Source organism: Mesoplodon bidens (assembly GCF_964165515.1).
Source record: "Mesoplodon bidens genome assembly, chromosome: 9".
NCBI lineage: Eukaryota > Metazoa > Chordata > Mammalia > Artiodactyla > Ziphiidae > Mesoplodon > Mesoplodon bidens.
Window position 1 is genome coordinate 19,399,317 of NC_138166.1, and position 19,636 is coordinate 19,418,952.

General features: G+C 43.0%; 1 protein-coding gene across 2 annotated transcripts in view; it reads left to right on the forward strand.

Annotated features, from left to right (window-relative positions):
* Positions 1–9,009: 9,009 nt before the first annotated feature.
* Positions 9,010–19,636, forward strand: part of HECW1 (HECT, C2 and WW domain containing E3 ubiquitin protein ligase 1) — a gene marked incomplete at both ends in the record, with an annotated part of 546,121 nt that continues 535,494 nt past the window's right edge. The window contains one exon of one of the 2 annotated variants that reach the window (XM_081244601.1): positions 9,010–9,066. In XM_081244601.1, the coding sequence (XP_081100727.1) occupies positions 9,037–9,066 (30 nt within the window). Of the gene's footprint in view, positions 9,067–10,398; positions 10,522–19,636 lie in introns of those variants that run through there. The other variant, XM_081244600.1, reaches the window with a different exon arrangement.

The window sequence follows — 19,636 nt, forward strand, 5'->3', positions numbered from 1 at the left end:
AGAGTAGAAATCTGAGTCCAGCCAGACTTTGTTCACTCCTTTGTTTTACTTCTGTTTCTAATCTGGCAACCTGTATAATTTTTTTCTGTATTGATGATGATTTAAAATTTAGCACATATTTAGGTGTAGGATTTTTATTCTTTTGAGCAGAAGAATCCTCTAGATTTGTAGACCCAAGGATTACTTCATCCTGGGAAAGATTGCTTCTAAAATGTTTTTGATTTTTTGGTTCAAGTGTTTCCCCATTCTCCCAAGGAATACATAACAGTTTTAAGGGTGGAGCTCCTTTACCTGCTATATATGGCTTTCATTTGTTTCCTCTCATTTGTTTCATTGTCATTTCCTCTAGAGCTTGACACTTTTCTCAGGGTTATCTTTTATATCATTATATCAATCTTTTTTTTTTCCTGTAGTGTCTTTTCTCCCCTTTCAGTCTCCAATATGGATTTTCAGTCTGTACCTGCATTTGAAGTTTTCTTGCACTTTTATTGTTTCTCACTCTCCTTTTTACATCTCTACCTGCATCAGATTTTTTCTCTTTTTATTTCCTTTGTCAACTTCATGAAGGTACCTAGCTTATACCTTCTAAGTGTGAAAAATATTTTTTAAATAGAAAGTCATTTCATAGATATGCTTTTTAATTTCTAAGAGCAATGTTCTCTCTTTCTTTCACTAAAGTATACTTTCAGAACTCCCATTTTTGTTTTCGGATTGTTTGTCTTGTGGCCAGAGGGTTATCCAGTTTCAGTGGACATGGGTTGGCTAGAACATTCTTAGCCCTGTCATTGCTCATTTGATGGTTTCAGGATATAAACCTGAAAGTCAGGTGTGGGTGCACAGTTTCCACTTAATATTCAGAAACTTGCAGGTGACCTGGGCGTGCAGGATTGTGGTTAACTGTATGCTTCCTTTGACAGCTCATGTTATTTAACTAAATTAGAGACTCAGTTTTCAGTTTTGTTGAACAGCATGGTTTATTTTAGTCTGTACTCCTACTGCAGTATCCACTGTTTCCACAGCTTATCCTGGCTCAAGCTTAGATTGTAAAGCTTTTATCATGGATAAATAAGCATTCTGGAGAGCAATGCATTGATGGCTGGCCATTCTATTCTTTGTTATGTCTATTTTGTGAAATAGAGATCTGAATAGATGCATAGAGGGAAAAAAAGGGGGGGCAGTTGCAAGATTTTCTTTAGCTAGTTCAGAGACTGCAGAAAAATGGGGGAGGGTCCAAAGTTTTATCTTACTTTATTTGGTGTCATATGATCTATGCTAAAGGATGGAACTTGTGAAGTATAGTCCAAGAATGTACTTCTCAGTCCTTCATATCAAGGATGTACTTGTTCAAATCCAAGATCTTGGTCAATGTGGTCTTGTCTCTTGTTTCTCATAACAGTCACTTTTGGGGCCTCAATTCTCAATCTTTCTTTATATTCATACCCTTTACAATGGGACCTCACAGTTCCTCCCATCAAGGGGTGGGATCTATTTCCGTTCCCCTTGTGCCTGGGCTGGCCTTGTGATGGGCTATGGTCAATGGGAACCTAGACTTCAGAAGCTTCATGTATTTCTGCCCTCTCTCCTCAGCCCCAGCCACTGCCATGAGAACAAGCCTGGACCAGTTTGTGAGAAGATGAGGGGTCACTTGGAAGAGAGCACCGTTGCCCCAGACGAAGTTGTCCGAGATCAGCCAGCTCTCAGGAAACCTGCCAACTGCCCATATAAATGAGCCCAGCTGAGATCAGCTTAGTCTGGCCCAGAGCAGCAATTTACAGCCAATTTATAGACTCATGAGAAATAATATATGGTTGTTGTTTTAATCAACTAAGATTTGGGATGTTTGTTTTGCAGCAACAACTAACTAATACACCCACATTTAGACACATGAGTTGTTTAAAGATCTGTGAAATAAGTCACAAATTTCTCTTCAGATAAGTTGGAACGATTTACTTTCTCACCAGCAGAGATACACTGCACCCTAAGTAGCAATTATGCTAAATGTGTACTTTTTTTTTCTTTGACTGCCCTGCGTAGCATGAGGGATCTTAGTTCTCCAACCAGGGATCAGACCTATGGCCCCTGCAGTGGAAGTGCAGAGTCTTAACCACTGGACCACCAGGGAATTTCCTAAAGGTATACTTTTTAGGTGCAACCTAATTAGTGAAAATGGTCTGTTAATTTGCACTTATTTGATTCATAGGGGTATTTTAAATTTTTTTATGCATTCATTGTTAATTTTAAATCATCTGTCAAAGTTTTTGAATGTCCTTTGTCCCATTTTTCTCTTATACAAATTGACTTTTAAAAATCTTTTTGAAAAACTCTTTACATATTTTGAATATCTAACTTTTGTGCAAACACTTTAAAACTTAGTCATATGCATTACAGCATGCTGGAATCTTCAAATGGATTTATAAAGAGCTTTATTAATAGAACAAGCTAAGGAACATTAAATGCTCGCGTATGTTAAGCACAATGCTATGAACTTCTCATTTGTTATCCCACATAACCTCAACAATTTTTAAGGTAAATCATATAAATAAGTCAATTTTATACATAAAAGAAAATTGAATTTAAATAAATTTTTGAAGAACACAGAACAAGTAAATAGTAGAATCACATTTTAAAACCAGATCCTTGGAGAGTCCAAACTCTTCACCACTATCCTCCTTTCCTAAATGGAGGCATTGCACTTCTGAGGAAAGGGAAACCAGTCATATCATTTTTTTTTTCCTGTCTGGCTGTGTTTCAGTGTCTAATCCATGTTTCCTAATCCATGAAGGATTAGTGAAAATCCTTCTGGAGTGAGACAACTTGTTGATAAACATTCATACCTCATAATGGTCTGCCACTTTTCTATGTCTTGTGCTCTTTAAGAAGTATTTTGATAGAAAGGTGGGTGAAGGCCAATTAGTCAACTGCCATCCTAATCTGACACTTCTGTTATCAAAACATTACAAACTTGAAGTCACAATGTAAATTTTGCTTTGCTGTATATATAAATTAGAAATATTGTTATTTTACTTCCTGACTTTAAAATCCTTATGGTTCTTCATCACTTACAAAATTAATTCTAAAATCTGGAGCAGGGCATGTTTGACCCATTATAATCTGTCCCAAATCTTTCTTTCCAGTTATCCCTGACCCTACTCTCTCTTTTCTCCAGTTAATTTGAGCTCTTCTTCACCATTTCTCAAGTACATTCTATTCGTTCAGTCTCTGTGCTGTTCTTTCTTCTTAGGATGCACTTCTCCTTTTGGTCTTTAAACAAACTCCTGTTATTCCTCTAAAAGTCTCTTACTGGAGGCATCCAGTTTCCCTGGCCATAATTAGCAAGCTCACTCCTGTTACACTGACAGCACACATCCGTCTTAGCAGTTACATCATATTGTACTTAACTATTTAACTTGACCACACATTTTTTGCTCTTTAAATATTATTCATCTTCCAACTGAAGCTCAGAAAATAATGAATTATTGAATGAATTAATAACATTAAAATATATTCAAGAAATAGAAAAGGTAATACAAAAAAAGAAACAAACAAAAGGCATATGGATTGAAAAAGAAGAAATAAAATTCTCTCTATTCACAGACAACATAATTGTCTATACTGAAAATTCCAAGAGACCTACACAAAAGCTCCTAGAACTAATAAATGATTTTAGCAAAATCACAAGATACTAAGTAAATATACAAAAAAAAAAACCCCACATTTTTCCCTGTTCTAGAAATGAACAAGTCTGTATTAATCATGTTTCTTATTTTCTGTATTTCATGATGTTTTGAAATCTTAGGGGCCTTTTTGTCTGGGGAGAGATCCCCTCCCAGGACTAGTTAATTCCTAGAGACAGCAAACAACTTTCCTATGAGTACATCTTCCATATACAAACCAACTAATTCTGAGTCCATGCTCCCTGCCACCTCCTATGTCTAATTCTCACACATCAAGCCAATATTTTTCCTGCCCTAAGTCACTCCAGGGCCAAGTACAGAACAACCCAAGATTACCCCTCTAGCCCAGAGCCCTCTAAAATTATTCACACTATCAAATCCTAAATTTGTTCAAATTTGCGTGGTCTGATTCTTCTACCCTTTCCTGCAGAGAACAAAATAGATGCTTTGGGCCATGCTCTCCTCTTGCACCTCTGCCTCCTGATTGACCCCTGTGCTTCCCCACATGGCCCCTCATGGCTCCTGTTTCTAGGGATCTGTGAGTATAAACTTCGTCCTTCTTGAAAAGCATTTTTGTGTCTGCATGTCTGCATGTCCATAACTGATCAAAATAAATCCCAGATACATTTTAATACAAGGCAAAATTCAAAATTAAAATCAATGCCTTTTACAATAGTACCAAATAAAAGAAATTCTTAGGTATATGTCTAACAACAAAATGTGTAAAATCTGTGTGCTGAAAACTCCAAATACTGATAAAATAAATCAAAGAACCTAAATAAATACAGAAACATACCATGCTTATGGATTGGAATACTATCAGAATTTGGAAGATTGTTAAAATTTCAATTTTTCTGATATTGATCTATAAATTTAACACAATCACAATCAAAACCCCAGCAGAAATTTTTTCGTAGATATTGACAAACTGATTCTAAAATTTATATGGAAAGGCAAAGAAATAAGAATAGCCAAAATAATTTTGAAAGAAGAAAAACAAAGTTGGAGGACTCACACTATCTGATTTTAAGGCCATATAAATCTGTGTAATTAAGATAGTGCAGTATTGGCAAAAGGATAGACAGATCAGTGGTACAGAATAGAGATTCCAGAAAGAGATCCATACAAATTTGGTCAATTTTTTCTTGAAAACTTACAAAGGCAATTCAATCAAGAAAAGATAGTCTTTTCAATAAATAGTTCTGAGATAATTGGACATCTTTATGCAAAAACAAAAAAAAAAAACCCCATGCCTTCACTAAAAAATAATGAACCAAAGACCTGAGTGTAAGATATAAAACTGTAAAACTTGTAAAACAAAACATGAACAAAACTCTTGGGTTATTCAAAGGGGTTTTATAATAGATATGATGCTAAAAGCTTGATTCATCAAGGAAAAAAGTTGATAAATTTAACTCCATCAACCTTAGAATCTTTGCTCTGTGAAAGATGCTACCAAGAGAATGAAAAGGTATGCCACACACTGAGAGGAAATATTTAGAGATCACAGTCTGACAAAAACCTATATCTAGAACATAGAAAGCACTCTTGAAACTCATAATATGAAGGGAAATAACTCATTTAAAAATGGGCAAAGGTTTTAAACAAACACTTCAGCAAAAATGGAAAATAAGCACTTATGAGGATGTTCATCCTCACTGGTCATTAAGAAAATGCAAATTAAAATCACAGAAAGATTCTACTACACATATGCAGCTGCCTGCATTTCAATAGGACAGAAATTTTCTTGAATATGCTACAGACATTTCTGGCTGTCTTCTGACGTTGCCATATTCACCTGGGGTGCCCTTCCTTCACTCTCCTCACCTGCCAACTGCTACTCATCCTTTAAGACTCAAGGCGGGCACCATTGATTCCAAGAAGTCTGCCCTTGGAACTCCAGCCTCACTCCCTTCACCTGGGTCTGGATTAGTGGCCTTTGTAACCTGTGATGATGGCCCTCCATTTGACCTACCACTTCATCTATCAAATATGTGGTGCTAACTGGTTTAATTAAAGATGTTAATATTCTCAACTCTGATCTCCATGGTCAGAGATTCCATCTTTAAAGTTACATCCCCAGAAATTAGCATATTACAGATGGTAGACTGAGTGAATAAATTCACATAAGAAAAGTCCAATGCTTCTTCATGTAATCTCAGGCTCTGCTTGACCTCCCTGACCCAAAACCACCCCAAGGTTTTCATAGCTGCCAAGACAGCCACTGCCACTCCTCAGCCATGTGCAGGTATAATCACCCTTCAAAATTAAAATCCTTTCATCAGAGGAGGCCTGCTTTCTCTGGTAACTTGCTCAGCTGACCACGTCAGACACCTGCCCTCTGGGTTATTATCCTAAGACTTAGGACCAGAGAGGTCTTCAAATGACAACTTGGTATCATTGGCTAGAGTTAGTCCTGCGTTGATAGACTGTGTCAGACTTGACAACAGGAGTGCAGTTCCAACAGCTTGGTCCTTTCCCTCCCTTAGCCACAGGGTATTTACTTCTGACATTATGATGAAGGTCTGTTCCCCAAGGTGAAACCCCTGGTCAGCCCAAGTCATAGCTTTCTCAGCACAGTAGGCACCACTTGCCCTGTTTGCTCGCCTTTCCCTGCATGTAGCCTGAGATGGGCAGGCATGCCAATCCCTCCCTGCATCCTGCTGGACCCTGAGTTACAAAAGCTGGGAACATGGGGATGTACTGGCATCATGATAGTACATGGTGTTTCTATATGCTTCTCCAAATGCCCTCACCATCTTTTTTTTTTTTTTTTTTTTTTTTTTTTTGCAGTACGCAGGCCTCTCACTGTTGTGGCCCCTCCCGTTGCAGAGCACAGGCTACGGACGTGCAGGCCCAGCGGCCATGGCTCACGGGCCCAGCCGCTCCGCGGCATGTGGGATCTTCCTGGTCCGGGGCACGAACCCATGTCCCCTGTATCGGCAGGTGGACTCTCAACCACTGCGCCACCAGGGAAGCCCCCCTCACCATCTTATGCCATTATATGAGGTTAGTATCGTTGGGGGCATTGGGACTGTGACATTACTATTGTATTTTAACAGTTTTTGGAGTATCTTAGAAGCTTGATAAATGTGATTAATAAATGGATGGCTTTAAAATCCATGGCAAGTCTTGTCATTTCTCCACCAGATATGCCTCACTTTAAGGTTAGGGTAGCTGAAGTCAGTTAACTTTAGATTTGAGGTCTTCTGCCGGCAATGAGACCTTAAGGAAATTATAGAGCCCTATGTAGCCTTGCTTTTCTCCTCTGTAAAATAAGATGATGCTATTATTCCCGGACTGCAGTGGGACCGGGAGGAATAAATGAGACCATGTGAGGTGAGAGATAAACAGGACAAAACACAGGAGTGTACGTTGCCATTGCACTTGGCACGTAGGAGGCGCTTGACAAATGTGAAACTTTGTGTACTTCTGCTTTCATATGTTTTGCCTTCAGTATAAGAAAAGAAACTCTCCAGAGGAAAATAAAGCCCATCTCAGGATTGTTACATCAATAATCTTTAGGAGAGACGTTGACTTGTCAAGTTATCTCTTTGATAGAGAGAACAGAGAGAAGGATCTCTGAGCCAAGTTGATGCTTCATCACTGAAAACAATGAGGTGAATATCCTGGCAATTAATTGACATAAAGAATTACCCTTTTTCTTTTTAAATTTGGGAAGAAATAACTTACTAGTCTTCTCCAAAATCTTGTCATTGGTCTTTTTTTTAATTATACAATTTTTAAATGTTATTTTCCATTTACAGTTGTTATGAAATATTGGCTTTTTAAAAATTAACTAAAGCCTTTATTGTGGTTTGGTGATCCTGTGCCAATTTAGAAACCATGGATGCTGATTAATGCAGAGTTCTCTTTTTCATGCAAGTCTCTGGTTGGAAACATCACATGGTTGGTTGATGCTGCTGTTCACTGCTTCAGCCTGGTCTAGTCTATTCTTGGAGGGTTTTCTTCATCTAGGAGTTGATAATAATTGAAGTGTAAAAATCTCTTGGAGAAATGTGTGCCCAGCTTTCTGCATGGTTCCTTAGCTGAGGTTTGAGATCTAGGGGCATCAGGCAAAGAGATGGTGTCTCTCAGGGAAGGCGGAGGCCTGGGCACCCCCATCGCCAGGGGAATGCGGAAAGGGAAGGCTTGATGATGTGTGTGCCTCCTTGGAGAAAGGGGTACAGCTGGTGAAGCTGACTTCACATCTTCCAAGGTTTCCACTTCTGGAAAGTTCTGGTCATGAGAGAGAAATCAAAACCAAGAGGCAGGTCAGTGAAATGAGAGTCACTGAAAAGCAGCCCATCATACAGTCTGGGACTTGGGAGGTCTGTCCTCTGGTGTTCAGTCAGGAGTCTGGAGTCAGGGTCTTTTGTTTAGTTTAGAGATTGCATTTGGCATATGGGAATAAAGATAACTTCTCAGGATGTGAAAAACATCTACTGTAAAGGATGCTGGGCAGGAGATGGAAGAAATAAAAAAAAAGCATTGTGAAGAATGCAGTTTGGTCAGGAAACCACAGACTGTGGAGGTTATGTCTTTCCAGTTGCAGCATTCTGACACCGTGTGCAGTTTAATGTAGAACCCAGTTTGAAAGCTAGTCTTGCCCAACAATAGATTTTCGGGGGGGCGGGGAGCGATTTTCATCCTTTGCCTTTGTAATTACCATGTTTCATGTGTTTGCGGTGCAAATACAGGACGGTGCCCAGACATGTGTGAGTGCTCACAACGGTGCATAACGTAGATAAGGAAAGTGTGTAAGACAGAGGCCAAGAACACCTGTCATAGGGTACCTGCTGGGGTGTCTCTACCACATCCTTTCTGAAAGCACTGTTTGCACACACACAAAAGGGCTGGGGCTGGGGCTGGATATGCCCAGTACGCGTGCTGGGGGTTGGAAGGATGGGACCTGCGGTAACAAGAATCAATATATATTTACGGCGGGGGCGAGGGAGGCGGGTGCGCGGAGGCTGCAGGGCGGGGCAGCGCTAATGAGCGCAAGCCCGTCTTGTGGTTGGTTCGGGAGTCTGGTACCCACAGAGGAGCAGGCAGGGAGGGAGGGGATGCGGGCGGGAGGATAAAGCGATGAAGTGCGCCGCGTTACCGCGCATCAGGCGCGGTTGTTGGAGCAGGAATACGGTGCATCTCTGACCCAGCCGGTCCTCTCCTCGCGCACACACTCACCAAGTCATACGCGCCCCTCCGCCGTGGCCGTGGACGCCGCTCTCCCCAGGCACCAGGAGCTTTACGAGAGCGGGTGAGCGCCCGGGTCATCCCCGCCCCCGGCAGGTCCCCAGCGTCCGGCGCGCCAGGCAGGGCACGTGCGCCCCCCGGCTCCAACCTGCGCGCGGATGGGAGCATGATCTGTGCCCAGGCCGGGGCTGCCAAGGTAAGCGGGCTCCGGGCGGGGACTCTACCTACCGCCCCTTCCCCCGCCCTCCTCTGGGCGGCTTCCCCGCCGCTCCCGAGGCCCCGTCAGCGCCCTCCCTCCCTAGGGCCCTGGATCCACCCTCCTCCCCACCCTCTTGCTTCTCCCGCGAGGTTCAATTGTCAGCTTGGGGCGTGCCGCCACCCGGGCTGGGCAGGCATCCCCGGGTGGCGACCCCGGCTTGGGTACGGCGGGCACACCGGGCCCTCCTGCCGAGCACGCAGAGAAACAAAGAAGCCCCCAAGCGGGTTCGCGGCGCCTCTCCCTCCCTCCCTCCCTCCCCGCCGGCGCCCTCCCAGTGGTGAGGAGGTATCAGGGGAGGGGGCGGAGAGACCTACGTAATCCCCCTTCCCAGCCCACACCCACCCCTTGTGAACCAAAGCCCTGGATTTGGGGTTTGCCTCGGGCTCCCTTTTGGGTTGGACAATTGTATCCCAGGCAATGCCCTGGGTTAGCCGAGCGAGCGCCCGCAGCCCCGCAGGTGCTCGCTGGTGCTGGCTCAGGGGGCGCGTGGCAGGTGCGGCCCCTGCTCCCCTGGGTGGTGGCAGGCGGGGAGGTTGCGCGGCGCATCCAGGCTGCTCCAGCGCCGCCCCGTCCCCGGCCGCTCAGCCGGGCCTGCCAGCCGAGTTTCAGCTGGAGCTGCCGGTCATTTCGCCTACCGTATTGCGACCTGCACACAGGCGGGGAGGGAGCCGCTGGGAAAAACGCGTCCGGTTCATTTTTGGCTGGAGGTGCGTTTGTTCCTGCCGCTACATTCCTGGATCGTGACAGTGCAGCAAAATCCGAGGGCTCAAACCTTGTGGCCCCTCCATCACCCGTTTCTCCAGGGCCTTCTGATTTCTCTGCCTCTTTGATGTCCCGGGCCCTTGGCAGATTTGCAGTGTGTGGGTGCGTGATCTGTCTGTCTGTCTTGCAAACAGAGGCTGGGCATCCTAAGTTCTTCCTGCCGAATTTCAGCGCGTGGGGTGATCTGGCAGGGACACAAGCTGCAGAGCTGCCCGGCTTCTTGTGGTTCCAGGCACAGCGCGCCCCAGTCTGCATTGGGCTGACACCAGCTAGCGTGTGGGGATTTTCCTAGTTGCTGAAGATATTATTTGACGTTGCTGTAGTTGTGTGCCTACTTCTCTTGGGATCTGCAGTGGTGCAATTCTCCTCTTGTTTTTATTTTTTTTCTCTTTGAAGAGGGAAAGCTGTGTTCAGCAGAAATGGATACAGGAAGAGCAGCATAGCTCAAAGACCAAGGGAGGCATCGTCTCTCTTTTCCTGGAATTTAAACGCGATTTAGGAGGGCAGATGCCCTACCCGAAAAGGCCAGCCTTTAAAGACCCCGGCAGTGTCGTGGCCCAAGGCATCTCAAAGCAGGTGGCCAGATCTGCGTTTCTCATCCGCGGACTAGCTCCGGCTGTGGCTCTTACGGTAATTCATCCTAGATCGGGGATTCATTTTGAAAATGTGTGTTTTCCACTAAGAAGGGATTAGAGTCCACATGTCTACCCTGGTATGATGTGTGTGTCTGTTTGGTAGAGAGATAGAGTGTGGTAGAATTTCCTGTTGTCCCCTCCTGTTTCCTCCCTCCTCTGGAGTGTGGCATTGAGACAACATAGCACTATTTTAATTCCTAGACCTACAGGCATGCCAGACTTCAGAGTGTTTTGCTTAATAAACCATGTTCTGACTAATTCTGGGATCACAGGCTAGTGCAAGTTGGCAGCTTTGTGGAATGCCGGTTGTTTTTGTCTGGGGTACTTATTTCATGAAGGCGAATCACCTAAGTTTGTTCAGACTGTGACATTACTGGCTGGGTAAGGAGACCACATCCCAAGCTGGAACAGCCTATCAAGGCATCAGTATTGAGGGACTGCAGCCGCTGAGATGTGTGCGCATAGCATCACTTGGTTCCTTTTACACTTCTGGCTTATAAGGATGGGTGTTTTCAAAGACTGTTTTAAGTTTTACCTTCTACGGTACTTGCATCAGATATGACTGTTAATATAGGAAATGCTAAGAGGCCAGATGTGACCATGGGAGGGCAGGCCTCTGCTGTCCCCTTCTTATCTGTAACGTAAGTTGGACTAGTTGATTTCTGTGGTTCCTTCCAGTTCCAGCATTGTATGATAATGGTAGAGAAGTAAGAAAAGTCACCCAATTTAGCAAGGCTAACTATAGCCCAAAACTATACGAGCAAACCACGGGTTGATTATAGAATTTATGGTTTATTTTGACACCTGCATTTTTTTAACCCCAGCATCTGCATTTTTCCCATAAATGCAATTAGCCAACAATTCAAACAGGTCATTTTTCTTTCCGCTATATCAAGAGATTTAATGGGGATTGGGGGGACAGAGAAGAATGTTGAATTAATTGGATAACAGATTTTTTCCTTATTGTGGCTTCATTATCGCTTCCTGTCCCATCTCTTGTGGATAATCGAGAATGTAGCTTATTTCCGATCATTGATTTTGTTTGTCTGCTTTGAATGAAAGACTCTGGGTAGCTGTTTAATCCTACATAGCAATTGTCAGTAGCATCCAACTTACTTTCCCTGATCGAATTTGGTGTTGCTCATAAAACTTGCTAGGACTGTTGGCTGTTATAAAAATGATAAGGCAACAATTATTTTAAACAGGCAAGCAAAGTGTTTTCATGTGCTTATAGCAATTTTTACAATTTAGGGGTAGTTGGGGTATTTGGTTAATGATATATGCTCATTCACACAATTTTCCCCAGTAGTGTGCTCTCTTTTTTTTTTTTTTTTAAGTTACGAACAAAGTAACATCCTGGAATAACAGTACCTGCCGAGCATAATGTATCACTTCCGGTCTTGTTTTTCCACAGCCTTTTCGTCCACACCGCTAAGGCATCACCTATCATATTGCAGTTACATGAGTTGTGAACAGGCACAGTCCCCTGGTGTCACTCCTGGTGAGCTTCTTGAGGACAAGGGTGTTGTTAAATTCATCTCTCATCTCTCTGGCACCTCAGACTTTGCCCTGAGCACAGTGTGTTCTCAGGAATATTGACTGAGTGGGTTTCAGGTCAGGAAAATATCCTCTACTTGTTTAAGCAGGAAGTAGGTGGGAATTCTTCCCTTCGTGAATCAGATGGACGAATCAGAGAGGTTATGTAAGACGCTGAAGGGAACCAGTGGGCCGGGACTCAAATCCAGGCAGAGAGAGGTTCCAGCCCCACCCTCAGTAAGAAGCCACGTAGACTGCAAGTTCAGATCCTGCAGGTTGGTGCTTTTTATTTTTTGTTTTATTTTTATTTTTTAAAATCTTTTCTTTTTTACTTATTTTTATTTTATTTTTTAAACTAAAAGCATTTTTAAAAAATCTTTTTAAGACCTGGATTGTCCATTTTGACAAATCGAGCTGAGACAGAGAGAGTGGAGAAACCCCAAGCTGACCACTGCTCTGTTCTTGGTGTAGCCTTAGAAGGAAATGTGTCCAGCCCAAGCACTTTGTCCTCTTACCTGCATGTACACGGAAGGGATGAGCACCCCTCAGCCCTCCTTCTCTCCACGTCTTGGTCCCACCACCCAGAGCTTGCCAGGATGATGGAGTCATCCAGGGAAAGCCACGGATGGACCCATTGTTTGTTCAAATCACATTTAACCACCTTCAGCTGAGCTTCTGAAACAAGCCAGCAGTTAGCCCATAGACAACCCTTGTTGCTGGCCAGCCCACCCTGACGGGATCTCCCATCAGAGAGACCCCTGCTTCTCTCCCATCACCTCCTTCCTTTCCATCTTAGAAAACAGGACAGGTTATGGTTAGGAAACCAGGAAGTTAAGTGCCCACGTGTCATTTCTAAAATTCAGTCCTGGGCATGTTTGCTGTTCATAGACTTTTAGAGAAAAAGGTGTGATATATTCAGAGGGGTGTTTATCAAGACACTTTTCCTCTCTGAGGTTTACTTTCTTCTTCCTTAAAAGTAGGGAGTTGAACCAGGTAATCCCAAAGGATTAACGCCATGATTCTGTGATTGTTTTTCTTGGTTTATGCAATTGTGTCAGTTGGAGAGCAAAAAATATCAGCGAGAATTTAACTTTGCAATACATAGAGTAGAAATACTTAAGGCCACATATGTCAGCTTCTGGTTATCTCATAATCCCTTTGAGCCTTCTGTTAACACTCTTCTTTATAAGTATAGTAATTCTTTCTTATTTGTAAAACTTGCTGTATTAAAGGCAAAGGTTTGTGGCAGTTCCTGATCCCAGTGAGGAGGGCAGTGGTGGAAGAACACACCATCTCTAAATCCTGGATCAAACGTTTAGAGTTTTAGGGTTTGATGGTCAAATGTTCCAAGAGCTACTGTAAAAGCATTTTTATTCTGGTCATTGAGTGTGTCTCCCAGCTGAGTAACTAACTCTTGCATTCAAAAGTATTCCCTTTTTTGGGCCTCCCTGGTGGCGCAGTGGTTGAGAGTCCGCCTGCTGATGCAGGGGATACGGGTTCGTGCCCCGGTCTGGGAGGATCCCATATGCCGCGGAGCGGCTGGGCCCGTGAGCCATGGCCGCTGGGCCTGCGCATCCGGAGCCTGTGCTCCGCAACGGGAGAGGCCACAACAGTGAGAGGCCCACATACCGCAAAAAGAAAAAAAAAAAAAAAAAAAAAAGTATTCCCTTTTTATGGCTGAGAAGAACCTAGGGGTAAGACAGGAATAAAGACACAGACCTACTAGAGAATAGACTTGAGGATATGGGGAGGGGGAAGGGTAAACTGTGACAAAGCGCGAGAGAGGCATGGACATAAATACACTACCAAACGTAAGGTAGATAGCTAGTGGGAAGCAGCCGCATAGCACAGGGAGATCAGCTCTGTGCTTTGTGACCACCTAGAGGGGTGGGATAGGGAGGGTGGGAGGGAGGGAGACGCAAGAGGGAAGAGATATGGGAACATATGTATATGTATAACTGATTCACTTTGTTATAAAGCAGAAATTAACACACCATTGTAAAGCAATTATACTCCAATAAAGATGTAAAAACAAAAAACAAAAAACAAACAAAAAAGTATTCCCTGAGGGCTTCCCTGGTGGCGCAGTGGTTGAGAATCCACTTGCCGATGCAGCGGACACGGGTTCGTGCCCCGGTCCGGGAAGATCCCACATGCCGCAGAGCGGCTGGGCCCGTGAGCCATGGCCGCTGAGCCTGCACATCCGTAGCCTGTGCTCCGCAACGGGAGAGGCCACAGCAGTAAGAGGCCCATGTACCACACACACACACACACACACACACACACAAAGTATTCCCTGAGATTCATCCAGCAACGTCCCTTTCCATTTCTGTCTGCTTCCCATTTTGCTCTTTCTTGGTTTTTTTCCTCCTTAACTCTGCTGATCTCCTGTCCCACCCATAAAACATATGCCTCTAGTAGCACTGCCCACCCTGCCCCACCAAATGCAGGTGTCAAAGCCTCATAACTTTCCTCCTTGTCGCAGCCTTTCCTTTCTTCATGAGCTTTGCTTCTCAAGTTAAGATACAAAGGGGGGTAGAGGCAGACCTGCTCGTCAGCTCATTGGGCTTATAGTAGTTGTGTGTGCCTCACAGACTTTCTGACCACCGGGTCTTTCTGTCTTAAAGCCTCCTTAAGCACTTCAGGAAACAAAGCACTAGATAGATGTTTTATATATCTCACTCCATAATATTTGGATGTGTGGGTATCGGTAAGTGGCTGTCACGTTCTATAACATGGGCACTGTAGGGAAAATAAGTAGTTGGTGTGGGATGACAATAATACCGCTACTTCTTGGCAAGATATCCCAAGGACCACTAAGCTCCCAGGTCACTGGAGAAAACATCTGGATTCCATAGCAACAAGTGATGCATGCTGTTCACAGGATTAGTTCAGAACCCACCTGATTTATTAGCCCCAAGTTTGAAGCACACGGGAGGACTGAAAAATGAGGAGATATTGTACAGACGGGCTCTGCTGGTGTTATCAGGCATCTATGGCATTGCAATATCTTGGGGAGAATTCAGTGGCTGGAGCTTAAACCGGTATTGGAGGGGGGGCAGGTGGGGAGAGCTGGGAAAGGACGCCATCTGTGCCCATGATGACGAATGTTATCATGGAGACTTCATGCGGGGTCCCTTTTATATATTTAGTAGAGCAGATTTTCCCTTTCACACTTTCTAGATCTATTTGTATGGCACAGATGTCAGGGAAATATCATGCGTGTGAAAGAAAAAAAAAAAAAACACAAGGACCAGAATTCACATCCACGGCCGCGGATTGTAATTCAATCACTTTGTCCTTAAATCGACACCCATTTAACTTGTACAAACATTTCCTGCTTTTGTTTTCGGGGTTTAAGTCACAGCAGTTTCAGAAACAGAAATCTCAGTCCTACACATTATTGAAATTCAGAGATTCAGGTTAAGGGGAGAAAAAGATGGGGAGACTAGAAATAAACACATTAGACCTTGCTTGCTTACTGTCAGTAGCAAAGCTAATGGACCCACGAGCTATTCATCATCTTCCTTCCTGTAATACACTGACCAGCCAAAAAACTACAGAACACAATCAATAGATTTTTATCCTTAAAAGGACTTCCCTTTTTCTTTACTGTTATTCCTAATCGCCTTTGCCATAAAAACTTAAAACTACTTAATTAACAAATGTTTCCCTCTATTTTGAGCACAAGTTATTTTTGTGGAAACACGGGGTTTCTCCACTCTCTCCATCTCAGGCTGTTAAGACACATTTTAATGTATAATGTTTGATTTAGACAAATAACACATTTAACACACATGTAGATTATGAAGCAAAGCAAAACAAATACCCACCGTGCAGCCTGAGACCAGAGCACCGTCCGTTCCTTTGAGGCTCTCTTGGTGCCCCTGTCTCATATCTCCCTCGGCCTTTCTCGGCAGCACCCCAGCCAGGCTCCTGTCCCCATCCATCCCTTCCACTCTTCCCATGACAGTCACCAGTGCTGTCTGCCCTGTGGAGGACAAGACGGTTCTCCATCTCTCAGCCGCATCTCACACCGAGGCCCACTCCCTCTTTCTCGAGCCCCTGGCTTCTAGGACACTGGGTTCTCCAGGTTTTCCTGATGCCTCTTTGGGTCTTCTTTCTCAGGCATTCTTGATGGCCCCTGAAGTTTTATCCCTACTGACCTACTGAATTTTGATCTCTCCATGATGGAATTCTGCAGGACTTGGCTCTCAGGTCTCTTCGTACCTATATATTCCCGCCTTCGGTCTCAATACTACCTTCATGCTGATGACCGTCAGGTTGTTTCCCTGAGTCCTGACTCATTCCCGGAATGCCCGACTTGAATATGCCACCACCAGCACCTCCCCGTGAATGCCACGCATTCTTAAATTCATAGTGCAAAACACAACTCCGGATTTTCACTCCCCAAACCTGCTTCCCCTCCAGTGATCTCTGTAAGCTGCAGCTCTGTTTTTCCAGTTGCTCAGGCCAAATGCCTGAGTCCCCTGATTTCTCTCTCTCTCTCTCTCTCACCCAAATCTAGTTTTCAGTAGATGATTTTTCTTCCACCTCACCCACTCCATCCAGGACCACCACCCCTAACTAAGCTACCACGATTGCTTGACTTTTGCACTTGACTCCTAACCAGTTTCCTGCGTTTCTTGCCCATCTGCAATCTAGTCTCTATACAGCAGCCCAAGTGATCATTCACTCACTCAATAAATATTGACTAAATATTTTCCATGCGTCAGGCATTATTTTAAATGTTGGCATGTAACGTAAACATGACACAAACAGTCACAAATCCCTGTTATATCTTTGCCCACAATCCCCCAGTGGTTCCATCCTGCTCAGAATGAAATCCAGACCCCTTACTTGGCCTCCAAGGCTCTATATACCTGGGCCTACAGCTCCTGCCTCACTCTCTCTTCATCCTGCTCACTGGGTCCCAGTCCCCAGTCTCGTGTTCCTCCTAGAACATGCCAGGCACATCCTCATCTCACATGCTGTTCCCTCGACCGAGGGGATCTCTCCCAGCTCCCTGAACTTGCCCCCTCAGTTAATGAAATAGCAAACCTTCAGGAAGGTTTCCCTTGACCCTCTGTTTACACTGTGCCATCTACCTCCCCTCTTTCCTCACACCTCTTAGGACCACCCACTTTGTTATGTATTTTCTTTTTATTTTTTGAATTTTATTTTATTTTATTTTTTCAGACAGCAGGTTCTTATTAGTTATCTGTTTTATACATATTAGTGTATATAAGTCAATCTCAATCTCCCAATGAATCCCACCACCACCATCCCCACCCCCGCCTTCCCCCCTTGGTGTCCATATGTTTATTCTCTACATCTGTGTCTCTATTTCTCCCTTGCAAACAGGTTCATCTATATGATTTTGCTAGATTCCACCTATATGCGTTAATATACGATATTGTTTTTCTCATTCGGACATACTTCACTCTGTATGACAGTCTCTAGATCCATCAACATCTCTACAAATGACCCAATTTCGTTCCATTTTATGGCTGAGTAATATTCCATTGTATATATGTACCACATCTTCTTTATCCATTTGCCTGTCGATGGGCATTTAGGTTGCTTCCATGACCTGGCTATTGTAAATAGTACTGCAATGAACATTGGGGTGCATGTGTCTTTTTGAATTATGGTTTCCTCTGGGCATATGCCCAGTAGTGGGATTGCTGGATCATATGGTCATTCTATTTTTAGTTTTTTAAGGAACCTCCATACTGTTCTCCATAGTGGCTGTATCAATTTACATTCCCACCAACAGTGCAAGAGGGTTCCCTTTTCTCCACACCCTCTCCAGCATTTGTTGTTTGTAGATTTTCTGATGATGCCCATTCTAACAGGTGTGAGGTGATATCTCATTGTAGTTTGATTTGCATTTCTCTAATGATTAGTGATGTTGAGCATCCTTTCATGTGTTTGTTGGCAATCTGTATATCTTCTTTGGAGAAATGTCTATTTAGGTCTTCTGCCCATTTTTTGGTTGTTTGATTTTTTAATATTGAGCTACATGAGCTGTTTATATATTTTGAAGATTAATCCTTTGTCCATTAATTTGTTTGCAAATATTTTCTCCCATTCTGAGGGTTGTCTTTTCATCTTATTTATAGTTTTGTTTGCTGTACAAAAGCTTTTAAGTTTCATTAGGTCCCATTTATTTATTTTTGTTTTTATTTCCATTCCTCTAGGAGGTGGGTCAAAAAAGATCTTGCTGTGATTTATGTCAAAGAGTGTTCTTCCTATGTTTTCCTCTAAGAGTTTTGTAGTGTCCAGTCTTACATTTAGGTCTTTAATCCATTTAGAATTTATTTTTGTGTATGGTGTTAGGGAGTGTTCTAATTTCATTCTTTTACATGTAGCTGTCCAGTTTTCCCAGCACCACTTATTGAAGAGACTGTCTTCTCTCCATTGTATGTCCTTGTCTCCTTTGTCATAGATTGTTGACCATAGGTGCGTGGGTATATCTTTGGGCTTTCTATCCTGTTCCGTTGATCTATATTTCTGTTTTTGTGCCAGTACCATAATGTCTTGATTACTGTAGATTTGTAGTATAGTCTGAACTCAGGGAGCCTGATTCCTCCAGCTCCATTTTTTTCCCTCAAGATTGCTTTGGGGTCTTTTGTGTCTCCATACAAATGTTAAGATTTTTTGCTCTAGTTCTGTAAAAAATGCCATTGGTAATTTGATAGGGATTGCATTGAATCTGTAGACTGCCTTGGGTAGTATAGTCATTTTCACAGTATTGATTCTTCCAATCCAAGAACATGGTATATATCTCTCCATCTGTTTGTATCACCTTTGATTTCTTTCATCAGTGTCTTATAGTTTTCTGAGTACAGGTCTTTTGTCTCCCTAGGTAGGTTTATTCCTAGGCATTTTATTCTTTTTGTTGCAGTGGTGAATGGGATTGTTTCCTTAATTTCTCTTTCTAATCTTTCATTGTTAGTGTATAGGAATGCAAGAGATTTCTGTGTGTTAATTTTGTATCCTGCAACTTTACCAAATTCATTGATTAGCTCTAGTAGTTTTCTGGTAGCACCTTTAGGATTCTCTATGTATAATATCATGTCATCTGCAAACAGTGACAGTTTTACTTCTTCTTTTCAAATTTGTATTCCTTTTATTTCTTTTTCTTCTCTGATTGCTGTGGCTAGGACTTCCAAAACTATGTTGAATAATAGTGGTGAGAGTGGACATCCTTGTCTTCTTCCTGATCTTAGAGGGATTGCTTTCAGTTTTTCACCATTGAGAATAAAGTTTGCTGTGGGTTTGTCATATATGGCCTTTATTATGTTGAGGTACGTTCCCTCTATGCCCACTTTCTGAAGAGTTTTTTATCATAAATCGGCACTGAATTTTGTCAAAAGAGTTTTCTGCATCTATTGAGATGATCATATGGTTTTTATTCTTCAATTTGTTAATATGATGTATCACATTGTTTGATTTGAATATATTGAAGAATCCTTGCATCCTGGGATAAATCCCACTTGATCATGGTGTATGATCCTTTTAATGTGCTGTTGGATTCTGTTTGTTAGTATTTTGTTAAGGATTTTTGC